This window comes from Chelonoidis abingdonii, chromosome 2, assembly GCF_003597395.2.
Source record: "Chelonoidis abingdonii isolate Lonesome George chromosome 2, CheloAbing_2.0, whole genome shotgun sequence".
In the NCBI taxonomy this organism is placed as follows: domain Eukaryota; kingdom Metazoa; phylum Chordata; order Testudines; family Testudinidae; genus Chelonoidis; species Chelonoidis abingdonii.
In genome coordinates, this window is record NC_133770.1 from 144,099,665 (window position 1) to 144,124,531 (window position 24,867).

At 39.0% G+C, this 24,867-nt stretch overlaps 1 protein-coding gene across 2 annotated transcripts in view; it reads right to left on the minus strand.

The window, feature by feature from the left end:
• The window catches only part of CDH18 (cadherin 18), a 973,183-nt gene that overhangs the window by 117,301 nt on the left and 831,015 nt on the right, over window positions 1-24,867 (minus strand). For both annotated transcript variants that reach the window (XM_075062696.1, XM_075062695.1), the window contains one exon: window positions 6,559-6,746. In XM_075062696.1, the coding sequence (XP_074918797.1) occupies window positions 6,559-6,746 (188 nt within the window). The remainder of the gene's footprint in view (window positions 1-6,558; window positions 6,747-24,867) is intronic.

Consider the following 24,867-nt stretch of genomic DNA (forward strand, 5'->3'; position numbering starts at 1 on the left):
AATGGAGCGACAAAGTATGAGCCTAGAGGATTGCAAGGGTGAATACGATCGAAGGATTTGCGGCAGCTGGTGGGGGGATAGACCAGAGATCACACTGTCGCCAGGGAAAAGCAGTCTACGTGATTGGACTTCAATAACTCAGCATGGTTAGAGTTGTTATAAAGTGGATGGGGTAGGGTTTCTGGGCTGCCTTGTGCAGGAGGTCAGCTAGATGATATATGGTCCCTTCTGAACTATGAGTCTGTGAGTCTGTGAGATGAGGGACCGTCCTCCAGGATAGGTTGTAGCTCCTTGATGATGCGCTGGAGAGGTTTTAGTTGGGGGCTGAAGGTGACAGCTAGTGGTACTCTGTTACTTTCTCCTGTTGGGTGTCTTGATAAGTACTTCTGGGTTACCTCTGCTCGTCAATTCTGTTCTTCACTTCACATGGGTATATGTAGTTTTGAGAATGCTTGATAGAGACCTTGTAGGTTGTTTGTCTTCTGTCTGAGGGATTGGAGCAAATGTGTAGAAAACTCTGGGATCATGTAATGTGGGTCTGGTGAAAGCTGAAGCACGTAGGTCATTATAGTGGTCAGTAGGTTTCTGGATAGTGTTGGTGTTTATGGGTACGTTGACTACAGGATTATTCCAATTTTACATAACCAGTTCTGTAAACAGATTGATTAAAGTTGAGTGCATGCGGACACACCGAGCACAATAATTCGGTGGTGTGATCCTGTACCGAGGCTAAGGTCGAATTCTGAGCGTTGCATGATGGGTAGCTATCCTGTAGCTATCCATATTCCCGCAGTACCTCCCCCACCATTGATTCTGGGTTGATGATCCCATGCACAATGGTGCAAAAACAGTGTCCACGGGTGATTCTGGGTAAATGTCGTCACTATTCCTTCCTCGTGAAAGCAACGGCAGACAATCATTTTGCACCTTTTTCCTGGATTGCACTGGCAGACGCCATAGGCATGCAACCATGGAGCCCGTTTTGCCTTTTGTCACTGTCACCATGTGTGTACTGGATGCGCTGACAGAGGCCAGTACTGCAAGCGCTACACAAAGCATTCATTTTGCCTTTGCAAGGTAGCAGAGATAGTTACCAGTCATTCTGTTAGTGTCTGCTGTGCCATTGTAATTGGCGATGAGATGACGTTATCAGTCGTTCATGTTACCGTCTGCTGCTGTCATGGGTGCTCCTGGCTGACCTTTCCTGAGGTTGGCCGGGGGCGCAAAAGACAAAAATGGGAATGAACCCCTGGGTCAATTCCCTCCTTTATGTTGTATCTAAAATTAGAGTCAGTCCTGCCATAGAATTTGGTGCAGTGTACTAGAGAACCAGTGTATCAGAGAACCAGAGAGCACAAGGCCGCTCGTGTCAGATCCCACGGAAATTTCATGAGCTGCATGCCATCTAGGTTTCCTGCAACAACCCATCTGTTGCTTCCCTCCTCCCCCACCCTTCTGGGCTAGCCGTTGCAGATCTCTCATTTGTGTGATAGGTGATAAAGAATGCAGGAATAAGAACACTGACTCCCCCCCCCCCCCTTTTAGTGAGATAAATGAGGGGAGGCTGCTCCAGCTTGCTATGATAGTCCAGGCAGTACAGAATCTTTTCTTTAGGACATGGACATGGGGGGTGATGGAGTTCAGCCCCAGTTTGTTATGATGTAGACGGTTACCAGCTGTTTCTGCACCATCTGACGGGAATAACGGGAGTCATTCCGTATTACGGCAGGCACCTCCTGCTGACATCACCTGAGGCCAGCCAGGAGCATTTTCATGGTTGATGCCCAGGATGGCTCCATCCTTACTGCACGTGTACGTCTGCCACCGGGGAAGGGGGGAGAGGATGCTGTGTTCATTGCCCCAGCACAGTGTCTCAGCAGCATGCAGGTAGACATACGGTGACATTGAAAAGTCAAATGATTTTTTCCCTTTTCTTCGTGATGGGGGAGGGGAGTAATTACAAGATATTACCTTGAACCACCTCGGACAATGTGTTTGACCTACAGCATTGGAGCTCAGCCAAGATGCAAATGCTTTTCGGAGACTGCCTGGGACTGTGGATAGCTGGAGTCCTCCAGTCCCCCTCCCTTCCTCCATAAACGTCCATTTGCTTTCTTTGGCTTCTTACGCTTGTCACACAGCACTGTGCTGTGGATCTGTATCATAGCTGGAGATTTTTTTTCAATGCTTTGGCATTATCGTCTTCTGTACACGGAGCTTGGCTAAGAACAGATTTGTCACCCCATACAGCAATAGAAATCCAGAATCTCCCGTAAACGAGCCATGCTGGAGCCTCTTTTTGGATTTGGACTGCATCGCCACCTGTGCTGTCAAGAGCTCCAGCTGAAAACAGGAAATGAAATTCAAAAATTGCGAGGCTTTTCCTGTGTACCTGGCCGAGTGCATCCAAGTTCAGATCGCTTTCCAGAGCGGTCACAGTTTGCATGTGGGAATACCGCCCAGAGGCCAATACCGTCGATTTGCAGCCACACTAACCCTAATCCGATATGGTAATACTGATTTCAGCACTACTCCTCTCATCGGGGAGGAGTATAGAAACCAGTTTAAAGAGCCCTTTATATCGATATAAAGGGCCTTGTTGTGTGGACTGGTGCAGGGTTAAATCAGTTTAACACTGCTAAATTCGGTTTAAACGCGTAGTGTAGACCAGGCCTATGGGACCATCGCTTATTAGCACTGTAGTGTCTAGGAAGTGGATTTCTTGCATGGACTGGTCCAGGCTGAGGTTGATGGTGGGGTGGAAATTGCTGAAATCCTGGTCGAATTCCTAAAAGGCCTCCTTCCCATGGCTCCAGCTGATAATGATGTCATCAATGTAGCACAAGTACAGTAGGGTACCCAGAAGTAACCTACTACAAGACAATGATTTTTCCTTCCTTGGTATTCTACTGTTGAGAATAGCCTACTTCCACTTTAGTTGAATTGTCTCATTTGCACTGACCCCCACTTGGTAAGGCAGCTCCCATCTTTTCATGTACCACAAGGACTCCCCATTTTTTTTTATATTTTTTAGGGACAAACCATTCCTCCTTTCCAGCAGCAGCAGGTTTTGGATAGTATTGCAGGTTTTCCAACACTGGCAGTTCAGGAACAGGACTCACTTGTGAGGCCAACAGAGGAAATGAAACTTCATGTAGTTGTCTTGTCACTGAAGAAAGGAACTTTTCTGGGGGTGGACTATTACACAGTGGAATTTTATCAAAGGTTTATGATTCACAGCCCCTTCCCCCCGGCAGTGCTCTCAATGACACGTTGAACACATGTACATTGAACCTTCCTTTTATGAAGGCCTTTCTTTTTTCTCAAAAATAGGTTTGGGAAGATATCAGGAATTGGAGAAAGATTATCTTGTTGAACACATATTACAAAATTTTGGCTTCCATTCTAGCCAAAAGATTGGAGAAGAAAGCAGGGAAATTATTGTATCCCACCCAGTCTAATGCAGTTCAAAGTCACATGATGGCAGGCACTTTGTGTAGTTTTCAGGAAGTATTTGAAATTGAGTGATGGGGGAAATGGGAGAGTTATGTTTTGTCTTTGGATTGGACCAAACCTTTGACAACAATGAATTTGCGTTATATATGGTTGGTGCAGTCTCATAGTGGTATTCCCCTACTGTTTATTAACTGGCTTCAGCTCTTGTATGTTCATGTATTATGCATCCCTTTGGTAAAAGGGTGGAAGGGAGAGGCTATATTTTGGGGTAAGACAAAGTTGTCCTTTCAGTCCAGTTTCGTATTTTTCCTTTGTACACTTAACTGTGGGCAGTGCACTGTAATGAGATTTCAGGGCATAAATACATGGATTAAGGGGGAGAGGAATTTCACTGTGTCAGTGAAAATGTTCATCCACATGAATGATATCACAGTGCTGGTGGGCAGTACAGAAGATGGAGACTTCTTCTTTTTTTGCACTTTACATAATTGCTGCTCTGGCTGCAGTTGAATAATTAACATGAAAGAGTTTTTCTGGGTGGGGATTTCATGGTACTCTTTTGCTCTTTCAGAGAAGTTGCAGATTCTGATGAGCCCTCCCACAGTTACAGATATTTTGGGACTTGTCTTTGGCAGCGATTCAGTTGCTGAGTAGAACAGGGAGAAGCAGGTTAAGATGATGAGATGGACACTGATAGTTGGCAGAAAGGATAATATTGACTGTAAACATTCCTCTTACTCCTTTGCATTTATGTAGCATATGGGTATCCTGCCCCTGGAAAACAGGGTCATTTTTTTCAGATGCTCTGAGGAAATAATGTAACCTAATGGAGAGAAGCATAGTCTATCTGCCAGTTGAAGAATGGGGTTTGGGTTGGTATGCCCTGAAGCTTTCTTGATGGTATTCTTTTTATTTTTAATTTTCATAGGCTTTGCATGGCTGAGGGTATGGAATGGTCACTCATTTCCCAATATTATTCGGATATGTCACAAGGGAAGAAATGGAGTAACTGGTGGGGAAAAGGGGACGCAGCCCCTAAAAAGGGTATTTTTTTTCCCTATAACAGTCAAGCAGCCTCCCTCTAACATACACTTACTTTAAAATGTATTTCCTATTGGCAAATTCAGGAAAGAGCATTCTAAACCAAAGTGTACTTATGAAATATTTCTCAGAATGCTATTTAGCAGTATTGAATTGCCCTGAAGATTGTCTCAGTAAAGTCATTATAGAACCTTCAAAATAACAGTTCCCGTCAATTACAGGGACATACAGTGGCAGGTATTTTGTAGTAAATTATATGTTAGAAGTAACCTATGAGGGAAGCACATAGTAGATGAAGGCAAACCTCAGGAAGCATGCTCTGTGTCTGAGGAGATAGTGGGACAGTTTTTATTATTCTGTTCCCCTCACATCTGCATTTGGGATTTGTTGGCTTCAAAACTGAGAGTTCCATTGTTGCATGGCCAGACTTATGGACAGTTGACTTTTTTTAGGTCTTTTTCAGACACCAGAGGACTCAGCATCTGTTCCAATAAGTAAAAAGCAGACATTTGCTGTGTATTTTCTCTGAAACTCTGGTAGTTGTTAGTACAATGGTTTTATACTACCTCTGCAGAGCCACTGTTCTGCTGTCTGGGGCAGGCACAGAATGACACACCTGAAACTCTTGTTTACGCTATTTGTGCAGTTATTCAGTCACTGGCAAAGTGGATAAAGAAAGTATGAGCTTGGTGGACTGGAGGGTGAGATGAGACCCTATAATACTGGATTGATCTTCTAGTTTTAAGGATAAAAAGTCTGGGGTGGGGAGGGTTTTGTTTTGTTTTGTTTTTTTTGTATATGCAATTTGTTCTGACCTTGACTCTAATTTTGGGGTTTTGGTTATATTTCAGTAAACATGAAAAGAGAGATTAGGGGGAGTATATTTTCTTTCAAAAAGTTTTGTTTGATTTCATATCTGGACCTTCCCTCCCAACATCTCCCCTTCTTCATATTTTCCAGAGATAGTTTTGCATTCCTCCTGCCTTCATTGAAAGCAAGCAAATATATTAGTAAAATATGAATTTTAATACAGTCTTCCATTGTTTGTTTGTCTAATATAATCCATGCCTACACAGGTAAACCACAGCTCCATATCAGAAAAAAACTAATTGATCCCTGTTAATCCAAACAGAAGCCTTTATCTAAAAATGATTTCCTACCATAGGCAATGTTTTGAAAATTAATTAATTACTTATAACAGCTTATGGTTAATTCTCATGTTCTTCATGTAAAACTAAACAAAAATCCAGTTACATCCTACAAGGGTTCTAAGTATTTTGTGGGGAATTCACTAGGAACTCAGTTCAGGGAACCTACTTAATACAGATATGAGACGAACTCAGTGGCATAAACCCATCTGTGTAGAACTCAGTTAAACATCACCATATATGGCACAAAGCCTTTTGTCTAAGGGCCAACAGTTTGACTAGAACCTGGATAACATAGATAATTCATATAAGTTATAATCACCTGATAGCTATTTAGTGATTTTTGTCTATTTGCAAAGGTGTACGTGTGTATGTTATACAAACCATCTCAATAATTGGCACCTTTCTCGTAGTTGCAGCAGAGAGGTCAAGGACTGAAAGGACATGAAAATGAAACTGAATTTCTCATTGCCATAGATGAACCCTCCAGGTCAGGATTCAAGCCATTTGGGGACAACTATACTGTTGCTGGCTGGCTGTGCTTAGTTTGTTTAATCTAAAATGTTCCATGAACAATATAGCCATTCACAGGGGGAGGAACCTTTAAAAAATGCTACATGGTTTAATATAATTCAGTCTATTTGGATATTACTGAATATTAAATTCTGGTCATTCTAGAAGCACAGACTATTTAATTGTTGCCTTCAGATTATTTCCCATCTCCTTCTTCTGCACTTCCTACATCGAATTAAAGTTTTTGATGGAGACATTATATTAGCATTGGTTCAATATGTGCTCTATTAAGTTTACAAATTAAAACAAACATTTCCATATTGACCTCTGCTTGTCTTGTGCAGACTTTACTAACATTTTAATTATATTCACAGAAGCACTTTCAAAGCCATTTGCTTACCTTCTTTAGGGAAATAATTCCTTCCCGTGTCTCTTTGTCAGTGGATATGGAAAACATGCCAGAGCCATCACCATTTATGATCGTATATTTCATGTCTGCATTAGAACCAGCGTCTGCATCATTTGCCTTGATTTTGCCTACTGCTGATCCAACTTGGGCTGATTCAGGAACATACAGCTGATAATGTTCTGGAAAAAAAATATTAGGACAATATGTCTAATCAAGCTAAAAACAGAATTTCAGAATACTCAACACCCATTGTGCCTGCTAATCAGAGAACACAATTACCTCAGAATTCTGACCATGCTAAACTGCAAATCATATACATTTCTGACCATAAAGAGCACCAGCCAGAATTCTAAGTGACATTTAGTATTTGCAGAAGCAGGTTCTGATGGTCATTAAAAGATAAAATACTCGTTCAAGAGATAATTAAGTAATTGGAGCACAATACCTCTTCTTAGCAAACATTTGGAAAAATACACTGTGGTGTGAATCACTGGTTTAAACTGATATTTTTGTGTGGATAATATATCAACACACTGCACATACCTTGACTATGGACCATGAGTTCTTCAAAGAGCAGATCACTGTTTTGTAGGCAAGAATAACAGAACCAGTCTCCTTACAGTGGGGTAAAAATCTATGTTAACAGAAAAGTCCCAGTTCTTACACTTTGAAACATATCTTTCAATATAAGGTTTATACGCCACAGCCAGTGTAGCATGTGTATTTTGCAATCTTAGTAAATGTACATCTCTCTATGTTCATTTTCCACCTAATCTGGTGAAGGAAACAAATGTAACTACTCCAGGGTAAAAGGAGAACAATGTAAAAAGCTTGGAGTTGTTCTGTTCCTTCCCAACTCTTGCAGTTGCAAGAATGTTTACCACTAAAAACTTTATGGCACTGAAAAAAATCTGTTTATATCTGAAGTGAGTATTCATGCACCCCATTGTCTAGACGTGGGGTTGGTAACCTCTGACATACGGCTCGCCAGGGTAAGCACCCTGGAAGACCAGGCTAGTTTGTTTACCTGCTGCATTGACAAGTTTGACCGATCGCAGCTCCCACTTGCTGTGGTTCACTGTCCCAGGTCAATGGGGGCTCTGCAGGGCCACCGAGAGTGGGTTCGGGCCCCAGTGAAAATTTTTTTTTCGGGCCTCCCAGCAAGAGCAGACTGGCTAAACAGGGCCAATGAAGCCAGGGAAGCCGGGCCCCAGGCCCCCTTCTGGACCACCAGGCCCCGGTATTTTGTATCGGCTTCCCCCCACCCTTGTCAGCCCTGGGGCTGCGGGAAGCTTCCCGCCACCCCCATTGGCGTGGAACGGTGAACTGTGTTACCGACACAGCAGGTAAACAAACTGGCCCCGCCCGCCAAGGTGCTTACCCTGGAGAGTCAAATGCCAGAGGTTGCAGATCCTGGTCTAGACATAAGGAAAAAACAAATAAACGCCTATCGAAAATAATGAGACCAGAAAAGCTGCAATTATGATACCAATGGCTGTTGATATGGAGCTGGGAGTTTTAAAGTTCCATGTAAGTTAAACCACAAACTATTAACATCACATGTCAAAATATGCAGAGTAAATATGCTTAAATCAAACTCTAATAAGTTATCAAACAGCATTTTTCTTAGTTTACCCATCTGTAAATTTCAATTAACATTGTTGGAAATATTTTTTCATTGTGTGTGTGTGTGTGTGTGTGTGTGTTTAAATGTTCATCAACATTTACCAATAAAAATACTATCCTTCCAAACCTACCTATATTAGTCATCATTGAGTGACAATAAAACAAGAAACCATTGAGTTTCTGCTGAACAGTGTAAAGTGTCCTTAAGAGCCCCAGTCCCACCCAGGGAGGATTCCTTCAGGATAGATAATGTGGAAGACATCCATAAGGCTGTTTCAGAGGACCTCCTCCTAATCCCTGTCATAGGGGGTATGCAGAGGATAGGGCTGAGGGGGGAGGGCTATGTTGCGGGGGGAGGCAAGTTGGAGGCAAGGCTGCAGCCCACAGTGCTGTGGAGATTCAGGGCAGTGCTGCAACCCCAAGACAGAACTCTCGGGGTTGTCTAAGGTCTTGGCTACAAGGCATGGCAATGCACACTAGAGGGTGTGACACATTGTGCATTAACTGGCCCATGTAGATTCTGATCTGTGAACTAAAAGCTCCCTAGCACATGTTAACATAGTTCCCATTAACATATACTAGGGGACTTTAAGTTTGCACCAGCAGGGTCCACACCAGGCAACAAGTGCACAAAACACTGGCGAGTTTTAGAATTTCCACACCTCTAAGGTGCATTGCTGTGCCACGTAGACATGCCCTAAATTCTGCCCAGTCCGGCCCTCAAAGCATCTTACTGTAAGGAGTGCACAAGGATGGCTTAAAGCATCTTCTCACCACTCCCCTGGACTGAGAGTTATTTCACCAAGTATTTTAAAAAAATATCTTTGAAGAGGTTATTGGCAATAGAACGAGGGGTTCATTTCTAGGGCACCAGTTCAAACTTTTCTTGAGATGACAGTGGCAGTCATTAACAGCTGAAGCCAGATGGGTGGTATGTGAAATGATTTTGTGGTCTCTGCCAAATTCCCAGAAAAAAAATCTCTCTCTCTCTCTCTCACACACACACAATCACAATTTCTTAGCAGTCTGAGCAGAAGGGCTGAGTAACAAGGGCGAGTGCGCTATCCTCTTATCTATTCAAAATCAGGTTTGTGGACAAGTGAAAAAAAGCAGTGTGAGGAAGTTTACATTGCTTAATGCCAGGGTCATAGACTAACAAAACAAAGTTTTTTGTGTGAATATATATGTGTGTATATGTAAATTATGCATAAACATGTTCAGATGTATACACACACAAACAGAAGTTGATTTCTCAACAAATATTAGGAAATATGTATGTTATAAACCTCTAGAGGATAATCATAGAAAAGATAATGACAAAGGGTCATTCATTTTTGTGAACCAAAAGAGGGCTCTCCAGTAAAGGAAGTAGAGGATATCCATCATGACTAATTTGCAAAGCTAAAGATTCCATTTTAATGATGTTGGATCCATGAATTCTAAGAAACGATTTAAATGAAGAAGAAGAGAGAGGGAGATAGGTCACCTTGAAACAGCAACTACAAGGGAAGAGTGTGATGAGCTGGTAGAATTTACAACAGAGTTTAAGGATTATGCAAATTATTTTACAGGAAGAAAGAGAAATACAAAAGAAGAAAAAGAAAATGGAGTCTCAAAATGAAGAATGAGATTGTCTCCATATGACCCTATATGTCACACCGAAAGCATTATAGCAGTACCAGAGTAACCTGAGGTTGTTAAAAGACAGAGATAGTATGATAAGTAAAGAAAGGACTTGATTAAAAAAGACTATTTCAGGGAAAAGGAGAATTTAATCTGAATTTAGATTAGACTCACAGTTCTGGCAGAAAGGACTCCTTCAATGAAGACATAAAATGATGATACTACAAAAGTTGAAGCGGCAGAGGAAATGCACAGTAAAATTAATACAGCATATAAATAAATAAATAAATAAATGGACTTTGATGTGAAACGGAAGATTTTACTATGTGTTTGTAGAGCGGATTGCACCAAGGGGACTAATCCCAATTATCGTTTCTAGGTACTAGTGTAGTACAAGCAAATAATAATAGTATTGTGATAAGGATGGATCAGTGTGATGAACCCTGTGAACACTTAAAAAATGGATCACTGGGGACAACAGAAAATAAATGACCATGAATCAGGAGGTTCTCAAGGGAAACCAAAGCTATGTAGAAGGATAAAACAATATACATGGAATAAAGTGAAACTATCAACACTGCAGTAAAATTAATACTTAACCATAAAGTAGTGATTCAATTGCAATGCATATTATTTAGGATGCTACCATGATATCCACATAGAACCTCACCTTTTTGAGTTACAAAAGAGACACACTGCCATGCATTCTTATGTTATGATTATGGGTTATGTTAACTCATATTATCTTATTATCTTGTTTTATCTCAAAAATAAAATGATAAAATCAGGATGAGGATCCTTTTGAAATTTGCTTATTGTTAAAATTGATGTGGACCACAATCTTGACACTTGTGGCCTTGCTAATACACCCTGATAAAAAGAATAGACACTGGTCACAGAGTTTTAGCTATACATTTAAGAAGATTATTGCAATAATATAAAAATGCTATATTATGTAGACTTGGTATTTGTGGAACTGAAGAGATATTCAGAAAATGGACTGAATAAAATAAATTGTTAAAATTAAACTTCAAAGAGATTCTGCCTGAACACTGGGTGAGAAGTACCTTTCAAGAATTTTACTACCCTGCATATGCTTGACCTGAAGATGTGACTGAAACCTGCCCATAAAGTTATGAGCCAATGGAAAAGTTCTAAGCACAGATATTCAGATCCAATCCAATTTCTAAGAGGAGAGAACTGACATTTATTTAATTAGATATTGAAATTGTAAATTAAGGTTTATTGACAGCTGTTCCTGTTAAATACTGTATAGTTTATTCCTGAGAAGCAGACATGCTGACTAAGGGCTCAATCCCAAACCCACTGAAGTCAATGGAAAGATTCCCATTTATTTCAGTGGGTTAGAGATTAGAGCCTACAGTAAAAGAGATCAGCTGAATGGAATATAATATGAATGTAAGAGTCTTATTTTTCATTAATCTGCCTGTCTCAAACCATTCCTTAAATGAGAAGTTGAGTTAAAAAAACGCTGATGGCCAGACACTAGCCTCTGCTAAGGCTCATTTACTGGTTAGCCATATGCATTGTGCTGAATTTAGTGCTTCTGCATTTCAGCTGCAGGGGGCCCTTTGAGAGCTGCTGCAGCTGGTGCAACTTTTAGAGCAGTCTTGAGGCTGCTTGAAGCTGCTGTGAAGGACCAAACCAGTGGCATGATGACTAGGGTTGCACAAAGGTCGATCTGGCCCTAAGATTTTAAGTTCTCACTGAATATGCATTCACTTACTCAGTTAAGTGACTAAATTAATGCTCCATTCCAGTTACTGAACTTAAATAATACTAGTAAAATCACTTACTGTTGTAACTGCTTTTGTTAATCTATAATAAACCAATCTGAATTCAACTACCTTTCAACAAAATTCATTTAGCTATGAATAAGATGTCTGGACTACCTATCTAGACAGGATCTACCTATTGATTCGGGGAATAATAAATTTCTGTTCTAGTTTGCCTAGAGAAAAGTATGTCCTATAAGGAAGGGTCTCACTCTTACAGAAATGTAATCTCTGTTGGAAGTTCCCCACGAGAGAAACACAACAGAAGACACTGTAACCGAACAAGCATGGTTTTATCACTTATTTTCATGTACTATTATCTTTGTCAAATAAGTTATTGGTTATTAATGATTATGAGTTCTCTTGCTTGACAAAATTATGACATCCATTAAGGCATGGTAGGCACTTTTAGGTGACAAATAATGGGGTCACTATACTGAACTGATATCATGAAAAACAACTTTAAATAATTTTGGCCTCCTTCCCATCCGTAACTCCTCTTGGTTCTTCCCTCCCTCTTCTTTTTTCTTTTCTTGCATATTTCCCCTGGCTATCTTCTTAGTGTTGTTCCTCCCTCCTCCGCCCCACCCTTCGTTGTCAAGTATTGATTTATTAAATTATATGGTTTAATATTAAGGAAGTTAAAATGTTTTTTGCATATACAACTCTACCCCAATACAACGCGACCCAATATAACATGAATTCGGATATAACACGGTAAAGCAGTGCTCCGGGGGGCAGGGCTGTACACTCCAGTGGATCAAAGCAAGTTCGAGATAACGCAGTTTCACTTATAACATGGTAAGATATTTTGGCTCCCAAAGACAGCGTTATATCAGGGTAGAGGTGTATAAGTTAATACTATGTTGTATGCTCCAGATGGTAATTATAGTTTAATAGCTTTTTTTTTTATCTTTTTGTATTGTGATATTTGTATTGAAAAAAGAAAATAACAAAAACATTTTTGTCAACCAACCTACCTCATACTTGTTTCTCTAAGTTCATTTTTTAGTATTTGGTGACAAATGTATTTGGTACTTAGCCCCCTAACTAACGTGTGAAATATCCCTTTCAGAGTGACTCTAACAGCATATTTCACACAGGATCCTTTTGCTATCTACTGGGGTGTTGATACACTCAGGCAACTTATCCCTGTTAACTCCACTGAGCTCAATTGCAAATTGATGTTGTGTTGCCTTCCTGAGTCTCTGACAAAAGGAAACAATAGTTATAATTCCCCAAATGCCAAACTCTTCAGCTTTCACTCTGGCATTTTCTATAACACAGTTATGCATGATCAAAAGAACAAGTGGCCACCAACAGCAACCCACAAGTGTGGCACATTTGGGGGAAAAAAAAAGAAAAAAGGCATCAATTTTCTGGGTCTTTCCCATAATATTGCAGCTTTCTAAATTTTAGCTTCTTAGCACTCTTTCTTGGACAGCTAGTATATATGTGTTCATCTTACTTCAAGTGACACTTCTCTCAATATAATAAATCCACACTAAATCTGTGATTTTTGTGAATCCAGTCAATACTTGTTTCTCCTACAGCTCACCACAGGAATTTCAAATCACTCCCTTTATTCTGAATATGTTTTTTGTTGCCAACACCCAAATCTTGCAGCTCTAGCTAGGAGGGAGAAACATATCATTTTAAAGAATGTATACACGTTTGGCTTAACCTTCTGCATTGGCAACAAATATCTTCTATATCTTCTAAAGAACAGCTGAAGGTTTGGTTACCTGAAAGTGAAGTGTTGGATGTTTCAAAATGCTATCTATAATGTAATAGACACCAACATAATGTCCAAGACTCAAGCATTTTTCTGCTGACATAGAAACTCTGCAGAGCACAAACATCTTGGATCATTTTTAAAAACAATTTTTTTTCATAGGAGCAAGAGACAGGACATGTGACTATTAAACACTTTTTTTATGTTGTGCTATAGTAAGGTAAAGATAATCAAGATTTTTGGAAAAAAATGATTATTTTCTTTATTCAAATCATTTCTGCCAGGCTGCTCCTTAAAATCCTGCCCACAACGAAGAGCAACCAAGACCACATGACAAGCTTCCTGGAATATTTCTTGGCATTCAAGTGGATTACATGCTTTTTTTTCATTTTTTCCACTTATAATACAAAAGCATTAGATGATTATCTGTGTATCCCACAGTCACACAACAAATTAGTATTACTTTCCTGTGCCTTTCCTGTTTTTGTAAGCCCTGTTACAGGTGAAAGCCTAAAGTATTTCAAAACTATCACATTGGTATTGCATTATCAAAAAATAAGAGATAGAAGAGAAATATTAGGTGTGTTGCAGAGATCAGATGGATGGATCTTGCCCATATCCCTGCCAGTGTAGTATTGTTCCCTATGTTGTATGTAGGAGTGTTTTGTCCAACTACATTTAAATTATGTTTGGTATGGGGCTTCCACTTCTTCCTTCGGGAGAATACTGTCCAAATAAATAGTTCTTAAGTCTATTTTTTTTCCTATTCTCAATTGTGTATCATTACTCCTAATTATGCTACAATGTACCTTGAATCACTTAACTTGTTCTCCCCACTCACGAGTATTTATCTCCTTACAATATGTTGCAAGTTTACCATTCAGTGGTACGTAGCATGAGGTTTTAATGGATACCAGTGTGAATGAATCCTTAATAAATGTTCTTTATAGGATTAATTTTCTTGCACAAAGTAATTATCCAGTTGCCTACATCAGAAGTTCCCATCTTGTGATCCATAGACCTATGGTGGTTTGGGAAGCATGTTGCAGATAGATAGCAGGGGTTCTCTGCCTTATCCACAGCTGCTAAAGCACATTAAAAACAGCTAAAATTTATTAAATGGTACTTAATATTCCCAGTCACAACCAACATTAAGATGGAGTTCAAGTTAAGAGAATACATTATTTTGGAGGTAAAAAAAAAATACAGCAATGTTAAAAATATGCCTAAACCAAGAATTATGAACTGAAAGCTAACCTTAAAAGAAACTAAGACATGCTAAGTCATAGAAGTGCATAGTGAAATCACCTAACCAACCTTAGCTCTGTCCTGTAGAGATGCTATGCAAAACCATATGCAGTATTTGGGATCCAAGGGTATATTAAACTGGCTTGTAAAAACATTACATTATTTCATACTTTTTTCCTCCTGGTGTCACTACAGGGTAGCTACTGTGGTCACAGGCTGACAATCTTTGCTAAGGGCAGCATGTGACTTCAGTCATATTAAGAACAAATAGAGACAGTGACCATTTTCAGAAGACCAATCTTAATTGGGGGAAATCTGTGCCTCAGTCTTACTGAGAACTACAAAAGGTGCTGTGAATTTGAATGATTATTTTGTACTTTTTTTCCGTAGGGTGTCACTACAGCGCAGCTACTGAGGCTACAGACTGCCAACCTTTGATAATGGCAGCCTGTGGCTTCAGACCTATTGAGACCAAAAGAAGATTGGGCCAAAATTGCCACTGTTTTAATTGGGGACAGCCTGTGGCCTCAGCCTTATTGAGAACAACAGATGGTGCTGTCATTTTGAATCAAGACAACTCTTGGAGTTTCTTGGAAGGACACTTTTTTTTTTTCAGCTTCTGCTTTAAGAGACTTTCAGTCATGAAGAATAACTGAAAAAATAGCATTAATCCTAAAACAAAGTCTTTTAAAAACTATGCACTGCACTGTATCTACTTAAAGATACATTTGAAAATTAAATGCATTGCTGAATTATAACCTGTAATTTAAAAACAAAGTTTTAAGCCTGTGATGAACTTTAAGAACATCTAGACTATATTACCTGATAATATCTCAGACTTTGATGCTATTGTAAAGTATGAATTTGGTTTTCACCTTTGGTCTTGCATTCTATTTTTACTTGATAAACAAGGATTTGTTTTCAGTCTACTGCTAACAAATATACAGTGTTTTCTTTAAATGTGAGACTGTTTCAGCTCTTTGCTGTCAACCTCAAAACTAAACTAGGAAGCTTTAAAAAAAATCAGTTTATCTAATAAAATCCAGCATTGATTTCACCAGGAAGGAAATTAGAACAAAGTAATATTGATTTTATATTCCCTGTGTTACCCAGATTGCTAGAGGAATTACGTAAAATTAAGTTCTGAAGTTTTCATGTAATGTATCAAAGACTTGTTCCAAATTCCATAGCAAATCCACATCATAGAGCTCTAGGGACTGGATTCTGTAACTTGTTGCATAAGGGTAGAAACCTGCACCCACATGGAGTCCCAATGATTAAATGGGGGTCCTGTGAGTGTACAGGGTTACACCTGCATAGTCTCCTTTGCAGGGGCAGGCCCCATGTTTGTAACTGTGCTGCTGGATAACAAAGCACATTTATGACATTGAGCTGTTTAGAGGAAACAGTTTTCTGCTCTAGCTAGAATCTTTATCCCTATTTGTCAGTCATTAATGTTTGGTATTTGCTGAAACAAGTTCATTTATTTCAACGTAGATCCTGGGAAATGTTCTCGTCTACCTTGAACATGTGAGGAATATATGTGAATACTTTATTGTACGTAGAAAATCACAAGGATCACTGTGTCAAGTGGAACAATAAAAAATAAAACACCTAAAAACATCTGGCTATTGTCATGGATGTGGGAATACCCATCCTCCCCACCATCCAGCCCCCCGAGTGGAGTGAATAAAGGAAATATTTTTTCACAAGAATTTATTTGAATTTAAATTCAAATCTCTTTGGCCATGTTAGCTACCCTTTTGTGTTTTATTTCCAAGGACTTTTGTGCAATCAATTTTTAAGATCACATACTTAAAATACTCTTGGAAACTGAGTATTAAATTTACCTTCCAGGAGTATTTACAATAAAAATCTGATTATAAGAATTACGTTTATCTAACCAGGAAACAGAGACAATACCATCAACCTTATGTGACCAAATATATTAAAGCAACAAATCTCAGATTTCAAATATTCTTTAGCAAACAATGCTGTAAATGATATTCAAACTTATTTAGTTGACTAAGTTCAAATAATGTATACATACAATAAAATTACATTTGCTCACAGGCATTCTGTGAACAGAAAAAGAAGGCAAATTTATCAAAAAATATTTCTTGCACATTATTTGTTCAGCTCCAGAGAGAGAGAGAGAGAGAGAGAGAGAATTCTTAGCTGTCTCAAACAGAAAACTCTTAGCTCTTAACTCTTGGATATACTTTATGTTCTTCATTATTATGTTATGCATTCCTTTCCATCTTTCAGGGCACATCATATGTTAACAATTGGTCTAGCATATTAAGAATGGAAAACATAGTGGAAAAAGGTAAAAGGCCATTCAGATTACTGAGAGTTGTTTCTCTTTATACAATATTTCCTTGGGACTGTATTGATACTAGCTGCTTTTAAAATGACCTAATGTCTTTGGTTCAACAACCTTGCTAGGCAGGTGATTCCAAACAATTCTTATTAGGGATTAACCACTGCCCCTGCTATGTTTCTTATATTTGGAGCAGTAGTTTGCTGGTCTTTGGCTTGACAGTTTTGATTCTCATACCAGCATCAGATAATAAAAGACAAACACATGCTATTTATTTTTTTCTCGTGTTATATCTCCTGCTGAGAGAATTAGAGAGAAGCCACATGCTCTGAAAATTTAAAGAAATTGAGCCTGGATAGTTTAACTCTTACCAGGGTTACCTTTAATAAAAGGTGAGAAACATTTGCAATTTTTAAATGTGGAACAATCAATGTCAAAGTTTGGGGATTTACTTCATCTGATGTTATCTTAAAAAAAAAAAAAAAAAGGAGAATAATCAATACATTAAACACCAAACCATTTCAACACAGGATATGTCAGTCACTGGCCATTCTCTTTTGGACCAGAGTAGAAGCTTTATACATATTACTAGTTGAAATAATTGTATAATTGAAAACTTTAAGAACAAGAGAGGAAGAAAATATCAGTTGAGTGGGAGAGTTATGGAGTGTGGCTATCGTACAAACATTGACTTGATTCATGTTTAATGGCAGTAAAGTTCTGCTCACTAGTTAAAATAATTCCTAAAATGGCACTCTTATATCAGTCTTCATGCCCTCTACAGTTAAGGTCACAAAATAGTTTACATTAGCACCCTATGTCCTTGCATTCAGATCTGAAAAAATTCACTTTGCAGAGGTGAGGGTAACATTTTTCATGCTTCAGCTTAGCTAGATTGTCAGTTTTCCCATAAATCTTAAACACAATCCCATTGACTCTGAGTTATGAGCTATTTTAAAAACAATTCTGACCATATTTCCTCCCCATTCAGCCAACTAAAAAATGGGTGAACTCTGACTAACTTGGCACGCAAGTTTGTGTACTACATTTGAAAAAAAATTGCTTGGATAAAGATACAGGCAATTGAAATATAATCTACATATGTTTATCAGCAACTACTAGTATTTATTGCTTAATAAAGTTCACCTTTGTGTCATCGAAATGAACATTTACCTTGAGGCCACTTCATAATCTATTGAGGTAGTCTGGATTAAACTTGACTCATACCTGATTGAAAGCAATGGGCCGGGGGAGAACTCAAAGTTTTGCTGAAACTTATTTCCAGCTGTTGCAGTATGGTTTGACTGGTGACAAATTTCAGCATAGCTTGTATAACAGCAGCATGGAGGAAATTTCCAGGAGGATCTCATTTTGGAGATTCCTCACATTGAGGCTACGTCTACACTACACACCACTTTTGGCAGCAGATAGTGTCTGTCTAGCTATATGCCACAGGGAAAAGCAGGCTGTGTCCACACTGCAGTGTTGTAGCTTCGTGTGTCAGTGAAAGGTTCTGGCAGAGGGGAGACGATGGGGAAAAGTTCCAGCCGCTCACTGTTGCCAGAGCCTTTCACTGAGGCAACAAAAAACTCTGTCTAGCAAGGAGAAGGCTGCTGGGAAAGGTCAAGCTGACGGAGCCTTTCCTGGAGTCAGCTCTGACAGCCAGGAGCTGGCAGAGCCTTTCCTTGCTGCTATTTAGCTGCTGGCATCTTGCCCTATGGCAAAGTAGGGGTTCAGCAGCAGGCAGTTGCTGAAGCCTCTCTCTGGTGTCTTCCCACTGTCAGAACTGTTCCTCACTGGGGGAGTCTTTTCCTGCAGTGCGGAAAGGCTCCAGCAGTAGGGAGGCAGCGAGACACCACATGTCTAAAAATAACAATAAAGATAGGAAGCATGGCTTGGGTAAGTAGACAGCATACAGGATATGTGTTTGCATACATACTCACACCCCTCATGCATGTCTTTAATCTATTTACCTAAGCCATGCCTCACTGACTACACTCCTAATTATATTCATGATAGGGGGCCTTGCAGGTATGTAATCTACATGATGCCAAAAGTGGTGTGTAGTGTAGACGTAGCCTGAGAGGCCTTAAATTGCCCACTGGTCTCTGCTCCCTAAGGCCCAATGTAATGGTTGACTTTTCACAACAGAAAAGGATAGAGGGTTTAATTTTTAAGTAGCACCAGCTGCTGAGCTAATCTAAATCCACAGAGGCTCTTATATTTTCCCCTCACCTGCAAGCTTCTCCTTTCCACAAAATTAAGGCTTTTCTGTAAGTGTGGGAAGAATATTGATTTTATATTTATAATTGCCTTTAAGGACATTATCCTGGCAGCAAAATTCCCAACTACACGGATCCCAGCTGTTCTTCCTCCCAGACTCTAAGAAAGATTATATGAAGAGAATTATTAAATAGATTAAATAATCAAACTTTATTGGCAGACAGCATATGAACCTAAATGCTAGAAGACTATGTCATGTTACGTTGCAAACTATGTACAAGGACAAGCAATAATTATTGTGGAACAAAAACTCAGCTATGAAACTCACAAATTAAAAAAAAAAACAGCTTGTGTCATCTTAAAACTGAAGAGCTACAGGACATTATTTAGGAAAAAAATCTTTATAAACATAAAGCTGATAGTTTTGTCTGTAGTTAGGATGAAAATCAACCAAATAAAGGGCCTGTACATGTCCCTATGCACTGATTAAGCCCTTAAAAGACTTAAGTAGATCTTAAGTAATGCTTAAGTGATTCATAAGCCATCTACATAGCAATGACTTTTACCCTGAGTGAATTATTGCTATTAGATTGCTTTACTAAGAAGAGTTCTCAGAGGAACTCCTGAAGGCATCCGATTGTTAGAACATCATCTATATCTAAAAATGTGTTTCTTCAATCACACTTTTAAAATTGGTATTATTTAACTACATTAAATTATTTCAATACATCTGGAAACGTGCATTATATATCATGTTTCAGAGCGATAGCCGTGTTAGTCTGTATCAGCAATAAGAATGAGGAGTACTTGTGGCACCTTAGAGACTAACAAATTTATTTGGGCATAAGCTTTTGTGGGCTAAAACCCACTTGATTGGATTACTCTAGTTAGAGTTGGTATGGCAACACCCATTTTTTCATGTTCTCCATTTATATATCTCTTCCTACTGTATTTTCTACTGCATGCGTCCGATGAAATGAGTTTTAGCCTACAAATTTGTTAGTCTCTAAGGTGCCACAAGTACTCCTCATTCTTTTTATTATATACACATCTACCACAATATAACATGACCCAATATAACAGGAATTTGGATATAACGCGGTAAAGCAGTGCTACGGGGGGCGGGGAGGGGGCTGTGCTCTCCGGTGGATCAAAGCAAGTTCGATATAACACAGTTTCATCTATAATGCGGTAAGATATTTTGGCTCTCGAGGACAGCATTATATCGGGGTAGAAGTGTATCATGTAATCCCTTTGGGGTTTAGAGAGCATGGACCAAGAGGAAATGCTGTTTAGGGATGGGAAGAGCCAGGAGAGAGGGAGAGCAACAGGGTTTTGTGTGTGTCCAGAGCTCCAGACAGAAGGTCTACAACAAGTAGGCCCTCACAGAGTGAAGCAGCAGAGAGTCTACCCAAAGCCTGGGAGGGACACCCCAGGACAGGATTCAGTATGAGCACTCTGCCATAGAGGAATCTCGTGAGAAGGACTACCCAGAGTCAGATCCATTATCAATGCTGCCCAGAGCTGTATGGGGTGGTGAGTACTGAGGCTTGTGACTTTGCTTTGGAAATAAGGAGGAAGGCTGTTACTAAGTTGGGAGGTTGTCGCTCTGTGGGGCTTTGCAGAGAGTGGCAGAAGAGGCACCAGAGGGGTGTTGGGGGAAGGTTTACTGGTGCTGTAGATGACCAGAAGCAACCAAGATGCACCACTGGATCGAAACTTTTCCCAGGACTCCTGAACTGTGAGTACAGGTGCATTGCTCAGTATCTGTCCTTTCAGACTGTGGTACCACTGGGCCTGTGGGGCTTTGTGTTAAATATAACCTTGTTTTACCACTCACTCTAACTTTCTCCATTGTATTATAAATATTTCCCTTTCCTATTTCATTGTACTCTTACAGTGTGTGTATGTTCACTCTGGTGGTTTGGAACAGGTGCCCTGCAGATGAAAGGAATTTGCCCTGCTGAGTTTTTCCGTGTGCCTTTTCTTGGTCAGAGCTGCTTGCAGAGCAAACTCCATCCTGGCTACAAGGGCACCAAGTTACAATCATAAATCTGTCTGTGACCATGAGGTTCTCCTTGTATTGCTACTGGATTGGGCCAAACACTGCATCCCATCTCCTAACCATGGTAAGCCATGAAACTGTAAAGATTCATTTAGTTCAGAATTCAGCAGCCAGCCTATCCAACAACACTAGTCACTGAGAGACTATTGTTCTGGGGTTAGAATACTGGCATCCTGATGTGGCTATATTTATGGAGTTCACAATAAGAAGTCAGTTCCATCAAGTCTTACATGAAACACAGATCAGATTTCTTTCTTATAGTGTCTCACAAAAGAAAGACATGTGGACCAAAATATATATTTAACTTAAAACTGAATGCTATCTATAAAAGCATTTTTTCCAGATTCCTACATCATTTGGACCCTTCTACATTTTACATTTTATACACTATTAAAAATTTCTCACAAGCCTATGAAATAACTGGAATTTATAAAAATTTATTATAGTCATGTTTTGTCCTTAACGTTTTGGTTTATGCTATAGAAGTTAATGGATTTGTCAAAATATAAGGTCAAAAATTTAATCTGCTGTATAAAATGTTACTTATCCACGTCAATAAGGGAAGTGCCAGCTGAAGTTCTGGGAAGCAGTGGACCAGGAAATAGTCTCCCCCTTGTTTGTGGGGCCAAAGGAAGATCAGGGCACTCAGTAATTCTCAGGAGGTGTTCATCTCCTTGCATGATGAGTCCCTAAATACAAGAGGATTACTGGAGAATGGCCTATGGAATCTATAGCGTAGTAAGGCTACCAGAAGAAATGCATTTGTCTGTCCATAACTGGTTCCTTTTGTAAACATTAGCACTTACAACATCCAGACTTGTCAGTTGAAGCCACCATATGAGCTGATGATCCTGACGCAAGAAGAAACAGGATCAAACTAAAGAGCAAAATACATAAAAAGATATCCATATTGCACTAAGGCTAAGATTACAGAACATTACTAAGGATTAAGTCTACAGAAGATTGCTATGAAACTTGAAAAGAAGATGAATTTGTCTATATCATTTTGTTAAGATCACAGAGTAGTTCGAGGAACATTTTATGTCAGAGTTAGGGCCCAAAGCTGGGGCATTACTCAACTAAGGTTGTCATTGATAAGACTGATCAACGTGAACTGGGACATATATTTTGCTGAAAACCAAAAGCTCCTTCAAGTGAAATGGTGTCTTCCATCTTGTGCTATATTGGCAGTTCCTTTGCTTTTAGACAATCAATGAGAGGGAAAGGTGGTGAAGACAATAACGTGGATTAAAAAGATGGATTATTATAGGACAGGGTAACATTGAGGATGCTTAGTAGGGGGAAGTGTATTCTAGAGAGGAATTCATTACACTAAGGTCATACTCTTGCTGAAGTCATGCACCTGATGAATACTTTTGTTTTGCAAACAGAATTTTTCATATGCATTTCTTATATCAGGTATTGTTTCTACTATGTCTAAAATTGTATGTAAGAGGTCCAATCACATTATGAAAATGTATTAATTTGTATATAATATTTCCCCTTTCCTGGTTAGACTCTTGTAGTATTGTAGCAAATCATATTTCTTTTCAGGAGCTATGCTAACAATTTTTGTTTAGTACAATGTTAAAACACATTTCATTAAATCCTAGCGGCATTACAGTAGCTGAATTAAACAGACATATTGATCTCATGTGACTTACTTTTTGTGATTGGAGTTTCATGTTTTATAAAGCATAGGGCAAATTCTACTATCCTTAGTCAAAACTCAAGTTTCTTCAATAAGAGATTTACCTGAGAAAGGCCTGAAAGGTCTAGCCTTAACTTAAAATAAATAATACCAACAACAAAGTATACATATAAATGAAACATAATTCAGGAAAGCCGTGATCAGTGTATCCTTTACAACATGCTCTAATATACAGTCCACACACTATGTAGATACAAAACTCACCAGGGTGTTGGTCAATAAATAAATTAACAATAAGGGAACATGAAGTTCAGCCCAATAGTACAGTCAAAGGTAAACAAGAGTAAATGGAGTATAACTTCATCTCATCTGGGACTATGGAGTTTAGTTTAGGTTACTTTACCCATTTTTTTAACCACTACACCGCTAGTTCAACCTGTGTGTTCTCTGCAAACTTGGCTCCCATTAGAGTTCATACATTGGAGTTACTCATCCCCAAAACCTGCCTGGGAGGCAACTTCCACTTTCTGTGATATCCACAGTGAGTGCAATCCACAGCAAGACTCACTAGATGTCTCCTAAAAGGAGCAACATCATCTGCTAATATAGTCTGAAATGCCACGCAATGTAAGGAGATAGAAGTCAGGAGCATGAAGGACATTGGCCAGAGAAGAAAATCAAAACTGAAATTAGTTTTATGAATTTAGTGGTTATATTTCATGTTACAAAGATTGCCCAGTGCTACACCATCTACAAATGTACCATATTCTGGAGATACATTATTAAATTTTAAGACTGGATTTGCAAGAAGTTTGGGAAGTTTCAACCAAATTTGTAGAGGAAGTGTAAGTTATAATCATGCCTTTAGTATTTAAAAGCAAGTTGTATTGGGTGGTTGTCCTCCGTATTATACATTTCAGGAGTAATATATTCTGAAAAGAAAATACTCTGAGCTCAGGAAATCATCTTTTACTCAGCCTTGCCCAGTTAATTAACAGGTGTCCAAAATTTCAGAACTGAGATAATTTTGTTTTGTATTTAAAAAAAAAATGTTTGTTTGAAGCAGTAAAATAAATTAAAATATATAGAAATATAGCTAACTCTATAAATTTTATTTACCCACTTAGAAACATATTGAAAAACATATAAATGTACATAAACATACACACCAGACTTGCCAAACCTGCAGGAAAAAAAACACAGAACTTGGGCTTATTTTTGGCTTAATTGGCTCATGAGTTGCTTGTTGGCTAGTTTTTGGCTTGCAGCATGTTGGGGTTCTTAGGGATTGGCTTGTTTTGGCCTTGTTTTGAAATGGGATTAGCTTGATTTTTGGCTTATTGTGAAAGTCAGGGTGCTTATCTACTGTGCGAAAGTTGGCAACTGAGATACATACATACAAGCACGTTGGTGTGCATTTCTGTGTCGGTTTAATATCCAAACATATCCCCCATCCTGACTCCTCTACCCCGCAATAAAAGGAAACCACTCTCCACACTTTCTAAAGCTGCTGTGTATTTATGCCTTCTTTGGTTGCTGAATTCTCACCCATCATGGTAATCTAAGACTTTTTATTCCTTAATTAAGATATCTAAATATTACATTTATTCCAATATATGCTGTAGGCCTTCATCTTTCTGATGATAATGTGGAAGTGTTAAAGATGGTGGTCGATTATCTTGCCAATTTTATGGGATATAAAACTGAATTAACTATCTCAGACTATATTTCAAAGGCTCTTCATTGTGCACGTGGGAAGCCCGGCACAAGTATTCATTATTACAAAACTTTTAAAGAGCTTCCTGACTACATAACATTAATTGTCAGAGAATTTTATCTTTCCTTGGAGCTTTGTGATCTCAACTATTCCTGATAAATCTTTTCCTTTAAACAGCTTAACATATTTCCCACTGGGTGTACCTATAGTTACTAGGCCATTATGTTCTACAGTGGTTCTTAATAATGTCTGAGTCCAGATTACCATACTTTTATTGGCCCTGAGCCAATTTG